The sequence below is a fragment of the Chiloscyllium punctatum genome, chromosome 49 (genome assembly GCF_047496795.1).
Source record: "Chiloscyllium punctatum isolate Juve2018m chromosome 49, sChiPun1.3, whole genome shotgun sequence".
NCBI classification, from domain to species: Eukaryota; Metazoa; Chordata; class Chondrichthyes; order Orectolobiformes; family Hemiscylliidae; genus Chiloscyllium; species Chiloscyllium punctatum.
Window position 1 is genome coordinate 38,890,244 of NC_092787.1, and position 6,830 is coordinate 38,897,073.

Sequence of the window (6,830 nt, forward strand, 5' to 3'; positions counted from 1 at the left end):
ATAGATATAGGACAGATGTCAGAGGTTGTTTCTTTACTCAGAGTAGTTAAGGCGTGGAATTCCCTGTCTGCAACAGTGGTAGACTCGCCAACATTAACGGCATTTAAATAGTCATTGGATAAACATATGGATGAGAATGGAATAGTGTAGGATAGGTGGGCTTCAGATTGGTTCCACAGGTCGGCTCAACATCAAGGGCCGAACCGTGCTGTAATGTTCGATGAAAATCGGACTCTGGTGCAAGGGGAATTGAACACAAAACTAGGGAAGTTTTCCCAGAGCTGTACAGGGATTGGTGAGACCTCATTTATAGTGGGTACAGTTTTGTCTCCTTGTTTAAGGAGGGAGAAACGTGTCGGATGCGGTTTTGAAAAGATAGCCTTGGCTGATTTCTGAGGTGTAGGGGTGACCTTAGAAGGAAAGAGTGAGCAGGTTGGACCATCCTTATTGGGGTTTCGAAAACTGGGAGGGGATCCAGAGACAGGAACAAAGGGGCGGTTTCCCCCTGGGCTGGGGAATCTAGAACAGGGGCACAATCTTAGGATAAGGGGCCAATCTTTTCAGACTGAGGTGAGGTCAAAGAACTTCACTCAAAGAGTGGCAAATCATTTGAGTTCTTTCACCAGAGAGTTGTGGATGCTCACTCTCAGCAACTCTCTCTGATACCTTTTCAAAAACCGCAAGCGAGCTTATCAAATATAATTTGTCCCTAACCCTGTGTTGACTCCCATTATTGACACTGCGTTTGTCCGTATAAAATCAGGGAGACGTACAGCACAGAAACAGATCCTTCAGTCCAACTCATCCATGCCGACCAGATATCCCAACCCAATCTAGTCCCATTTGCCAGCACCTGGTCCATATCCCTCCAAACCCTTCCTATTCATATATCCATCCAAATGCCTTTTAAATGCTGTAACTGTACCCGCCTCCACCACATCCTCTGGCAGCTCATTCCATACACGTACCACCCTCTGTGTGAAAAAGTTGCCCCTTAAATAACTTTTAAAATTTTCCCCTCTCACTTTAGACCTACACCCTCTAGTTCCAGACTCCCCCACCCCAGGGAAAAGACTTTGCCTATTTATCCTATCCATGCCCCTCATAATTTTGTAAACTTCTATAAGGTCACCCCTCAGCCTCGGACGCTCCAGGGAAAACAGCCCCAGCCTGTTCAGCCTCTTCCTGTAGCTCAAACCCTCCAACCCTGGCAACATCCTTGTAAATCTTTTCAAGTTTCCCTATATCTTTCCGATAGGAAGGAGACCAGAATTGCACACAATATTCCAACAGTGGCCTAACCAATGTCCTGTACAGCCACAACATGACCTCCCAACTCCTGTACTCAATACTCTGACCAATAAATGAAAGCATACCAAACGCCTTCTTCACTATCCTATTTACCTGCGACTCCACTTTCAAGGAGCTATGAACCTGCACTCCAAGGTCTCTTTGTTCAGCCCAGGACCTTACCATTAAGTGTATAAGTGCTACCCTGATTTGCTTTCCCAAAATGCAGCACCTCACATTTATCTAAATTAAACTCCATCTGCCACTTCTCAGCCCAATGACCCATCTGGTCCAGATCCCATTGTAATCTGAGGTAACCCTCTTCGCTGTCCACTACACCTCCAATTTTGGTGTCATCTGCAAACTTACTAACTGTACCTCTTATGCTCACATCCAAATCATTTATGTAAATGACAAAAAGTAGAGGACCCAGCACCGATCATCGTGGCAGTCCACTGGTCACAGGTCTCCAGTCTGAAAAACAACCCTCTGTCTTCTCCCTTTGAGCCAATTCTGTATACAAATGGCTAGTTTTCCCTGTATTCCATGAGATCTAACCTTGCTCATCAGTCTCCCATGGGGAACCTTGTTGAACGCCTTACTGAAGTCCATCACTCTGCCCTCATCAATCCTCTTGGTGACTTCAAAAAACTCAATCAAGTTTGTGAGACATGATTTCTCACGCACAAAACCATGTTGACGATCCCTAATCAGTCCTTGCCTTTCCAAATACATGTACATCCTGTCCCTCAGGATTCCCTCCAACAACTTGCCCAACACCGAGGTCAGGCTCACCGGGCTATAATTCCCTGGCTTGTCCTTACCACCCTTCTTCAAAAGTGGCACCCCTTCAGTCTTCTGTCACCTCACCTGTGACTATCGATGATACAAATATCTCAGCAAGGGGCCCAGCAATCACTTCTCTAGCTTCCCACAGAGTTCTAGGGTACACCTGATCAGGTCCTGGGGATTTATCCACCTTTGTGCATTTGAAGACATCCTCCTCTGTCATATGGACATTTTTCAAGAGGCCACCATCTATTTCCCCACAGTCTATATCTTCCATATCCTCCGCAGTAAACACTGATGCAAAATACTGATTTAGTATCTCCTGCAGTTCCACACAAAGGCCGCCTTGCTTATCTTTGAGGGGCCCTATTCTCTCCCTAGTTATCCTTTTGCCCTTAATGTATTTGTAAAAACCCTTTGGATTCTCCTTAATTCTATTTGTCAAAACAATCTCATGTCCCCTTTTTGCCCTCCTGCTTTCCCTCTTAAGTATACTCCTACTTCCTTTATACTCTTCTAAGGATTCACTCGATCTATCCTGTCTATACCTGACATATGCTTCTTTCTTTCTCTTAACCAAACCTCATTTTTTAGTCATCCAGCATTCCCTATACCTACAATCCTTCCCTTTCACCCTGACAGGAACATACTATCTCTGAAGGAGTCCCATTTTCCAGCCGTCCCTTTAACTGTGAACATTCACCTCCAATCAACTGTTGAAAATTCAGCACTGACCCTCCGACAGTGCGGCGCTCCCTCAGCACTGACCCTCCGACAGTGCGGCACTCCCTCAGCACTGACCCTCCGACAGTGCGGCACTCCCTCAGCACTGACCCTCCGACAGTGCGGCACTCCCTCAGCACTGACCCTCCGACAGTGCCCAGTCCCTCAGCACTATTCTGGGTTGTCAGTCTGGTTGATGAGTATATGGAATGTGGTTTGAACCCATGGCCCAGTTGGATTGATTCCTGATTTACGGTAAAGTTAGGGAGTAGCTCTTGTGGGTGATGTAGAACCCTGTGAATTAGCTATTTACTGAGAAGGACAGGTTCCAGACTGTAGGGAAAATCTGGTCCCAGAATCTGAGTAGCATTACCTTGGTCAGGTGGCAGTGGTGGAGACTGTTTAGCTGCTTGTTTCCATTTCCAACACCCAACACTGTTGAGATAAAACAGCAGACCGTTTATTAGTGATTTGCCTGATCCTATAAGGCTGGATCATTCTGGAGGCTGCCCTGTTACACCCCTTGCAGCAGGCGCTGTGTGAGGGCAGTAGCTTACAGTCCCAACCAGGCTGCTCCCGAATGCTGTCAATTTGATCACCTCAGGTCTGTTGGTTTAGCAAACCCTTTCAAATAAGACAGATCAGAAAATAAGATTCAGTGTCACAACACACACTTACCCAGCACACCAGAGGATTGCCAATCCAGGCGGTGACCAGCCCCCACCTTCAGACCAACAAATCGCGGACCTGTCACTGGAATAGAACAACTCAGTGAGTCATTGCCAGCCAAGTACATAGGCAAGGAAATCTCCTGCTGATGTCTATGTCCTGATAAATCAGATTGGAGAGAATACGGAGATTGGAAACAGCGCAGACATACTCTGGGTGAGGCATTTCATTGTCCACCACCAAGAGTGGCTTGGCAGCAGCACTACTGCCCCACGTGATCGGGTCCTAGCTGCTCGACTGGGTCAGGTGATGATGGAACCAACAAGAGAGAGAGAGAAACATACTCAACCTCATCCTTACCAAGTTGCCAGCTGCAGATACACCTGTCCTCGACAGTATTGGTAAGAGCGACCACTGCACAGTCCTTGTGGAGACCAAGTCCTGCCGTCACAATGAGAATAAGCTCCATTGCGTTGTATGGCACTATCACTGTGCCACATTCTGACTTCAAACTGATCCAGACTGGGCATCCATGAGGCTCTGTGGGCCGTCAACTGCAGCAGAACTGTACTCCAGCACAATCTGGAACCTCATGGCCTGGCATATCCCCCACTCAACCATTACCATCAAGCCAGGGCGTCAACCCTCATTCAATGGAGGGTACAGGAGAGCATGCCAGGAGCAGCACCAGGCATACCTGAAAATGAGGGGTGTGGGGAGAAACAGAAGGAGTTGTTCATTGGAGGAGCAGGACAGGAAGGTGGATCCCTGAGGACCAACTACATTGCCAGAACATCAAACTTTCACTTCACAGGGAAGCATCTGATGGATTGGCGGGTGAGTATTCAATATACTGTTTTAATTGTATGACACTATGATCTCTTGCTTTAAATTCTGTGTCTTATGATCCTGTCCCATGAGTTACCTGATGGGAAGCAGCGCTCCGAAAGCTAGTGCTACCAAATAAACCTGTTGGACTATAGCCTGGTGCTGTGTGATTTCTAACGTTGTCCACCCCAGTCCAATGTTGGCACCTCCACAATAATGAGGATCAGGTTACTTGCTTTGAAAAAGAAGTAGACAGGCAGGAGGCTGGAGGAACACAGCAAGGCAGGCAGCGTCAGGAGGTGGAGACATCATCAACCTTTCGGGTGTAACCTACATCTGAAACATTGACGTCTCCCCCTCCTGACACTGCCTGCCTTGCTGTGTTCTTCCAGTCTCCTGCCGGTCTACTTTGGATTCCAGCATCTGCAGTTTTATTGTCTTTTGAAAAAAAAACCGTGCAGCAATCCTTCAATAATCTCTTTTTTGTCCCCCCCAAACTGTTCTATTTCCCCTTTCAGTTCACAGTCAAAAAACACAGAAAGGTATCACGTTTTGTCAATTATTAGGAGGGTTTCTCTCGATTAGTAAGGCTTAGTAACAGAAGAGTTTATTATTATTGGCAAAACATTTTCAACAATAATGAGCTTTATTAAGGTCGACTAGTATTAACAAGTTATTAATGATTAAAGGAATCGCAGGGCAGCTCCAAGTTGGAAGTGAATCCTGGAATTCCCTCTCTTAGAGCACATGGTTGGTTAATGGTTCAAGAAGACAGCTCACCACCACCTTCACAAGGACAGTTAGCAATGGGGAATAAATGTTGGTCAGCCAGCAATGCCCACATACCCAAAATAAGTTGTTAAAATTACATACAGCAATATTCTAATTTCCAGCATGAATCTCTGCAATTCTAAGGATGTACTCTAGACCAGAATTAAGGACTGTATTTTTGCACCCATACAGTTTTAACGCCTGCATGAATGCAGGGAGACAGTGAGGACTGTGGATGCTGGAGATCAGAGTCGAGAGTGTGGTGCTGGGAAAGCGCAGCAAGGTCAGGCAGCGTCTGAGGAGCAGGAGAATCGACATTCCAGGCATAAGTGTGATGAAGGGCTTATGCCTGAAACGTTGATTCTCCTGCTCCTCGGATGCTGCCTGACCTTGCTGCGCTTTTCCAGCACCACACTCGCGACCATGAATGCTGAATGCAGTCAATTCCCCTCCTATTGATTGCAAGCCCAGAGTTTACAGCACAGTTCATTGCACTCTGTATTCAGTGCCATTATCCCATCGCCCTTACCTCGTGGGTGACTCGCCAGTACTGGGACTTGGGTTACAGTCAGCTGGGTTTCATTTCCATTCTCATTGTTGATTAAACTTGGCACAAACCGGATTTGTTGCTGAATAACTGGTTGGTCCAAGGTGTTGAGTTCTGTCCCAGGATGAGAAGATACATGGTTAAGGAGATCCTTATCACTGTTCCAAACAGATGTGACAACCGCACACAACACAACAAACCAAAAAGATTGTCAGGGGGAGAAGGGATTAGGGGTCACAGGCTGGGGCTAAGGGTCAGTGTTAGGGGTCACGAACTGGGGTTGAGGGTCAGTGTTAGGGGCCACGGGCTGGGAGTGAGGGTCAGTGTTAGGGGTCACAGGCTGGGGTTGAGGGTCAGTGTTAGGGGCCACGGGCTGGGAGTGAGGGTCAGTGTTAGGGGTCACGGGCTGGGGTTGAGGGTCAGTGTTAGGGGTCACAGGCTGGGGGTGAGGGTCAGTGTTAGGGGTCACGGGCTGGGGTTGAGGGTCAGTGTTAGGGGTCACGAGCTGGGGTGAGGGTCAGTGTTAGGGGTCACGGGCTGGGGTTGAGGGTCAGTGTTAGGGGTCACGGGCTGGGGTTAAGGGTCAGTGTTAGGGGTCACGGGCTGGGGTTAAGGGTCAGTGTTAGGGGTCACGGGCTGGGGTTAAGGGTCAGTGTTAGGGGTCACGGGCTGGGGGTGAGGGTCAGTGTTAAGGGTCACGGGCTGGGGTTAAGGGTCAGTGTTAGGGGTCACGGGCTGGGGTTAAGGGTCAGTGTTAGGGGTCCCTCACCATTCAGTAGTTTGCTCTCCACGGTGTCTCGAATCCGTTTCCAGTGAATTCCGGGCGGTTTGTAAACGGCGAACAGACCGTTCAACCCGGACAGAGCGGAGCGGGAACAGCCGGCCATCCAGTACCCAGGAACCGCCCCTTGATCCCTGACCCCGCGGCACGTGACACCAGCCGTACGCTCATTGGTCTGTCTGCTCACACCGTCCTTGCTCATTGGCCAAGTTTCTCCGCACAGCGCCCTCTGCCGCCCCGGAGGTGTCACTGAGCACACACCCCCCCAACGCACAGCGCCCTCTGCCGCCCCGGAGGTGTCACTGAGCACACACCCCCCCAACACACAGCGCCCTCTGCCGCCCCGGAGGTGTCACTGAGCACACACACCCCCAACGCACAGCGCCCTCTGCCGCCCCGGAGGTGTCACTGAGCACACACCCCCCCAACGCA

General features: G+C 49.0%; 1 protein-coding gene across 1 annotated transcript in view; it reads right to left on the reverse strand.

The window, feature by feature from the left end:
• trub2 (TruB pseudouridine (psi) synthase family member 2) overlaps positions 1-6,523 on the reverse strand; it is a 14,305-nt gene extending 7,782 nt beyond the window's left edge. The window contains exons 1-4 of the mRNA XM_072566270.1: positions 6,387-6,523; positions 5,600-5,731; positions 3,481-3,555; positions 3,176-3,237 (exon numbers count right to left, since the gene is read on the reverse strand). Of these exons, the coding sequence (XP_072422371.1) occupies positions 3,176-3,237; positions 3,481-3,555; positions 5,600-5,731; positions 6,387-6,504 (387 nt within the window). The 5' untranslated portion in view covers positions 6,505-6,523. The remainder of the gene's footprint in view (positions 1-3,175; positions 3,238-3,480; positions 3,556-5,599; positions 5,732-6,386) is intronic.
• Positions 6,524-6,830: the final 307 nt, after the last annotated feature.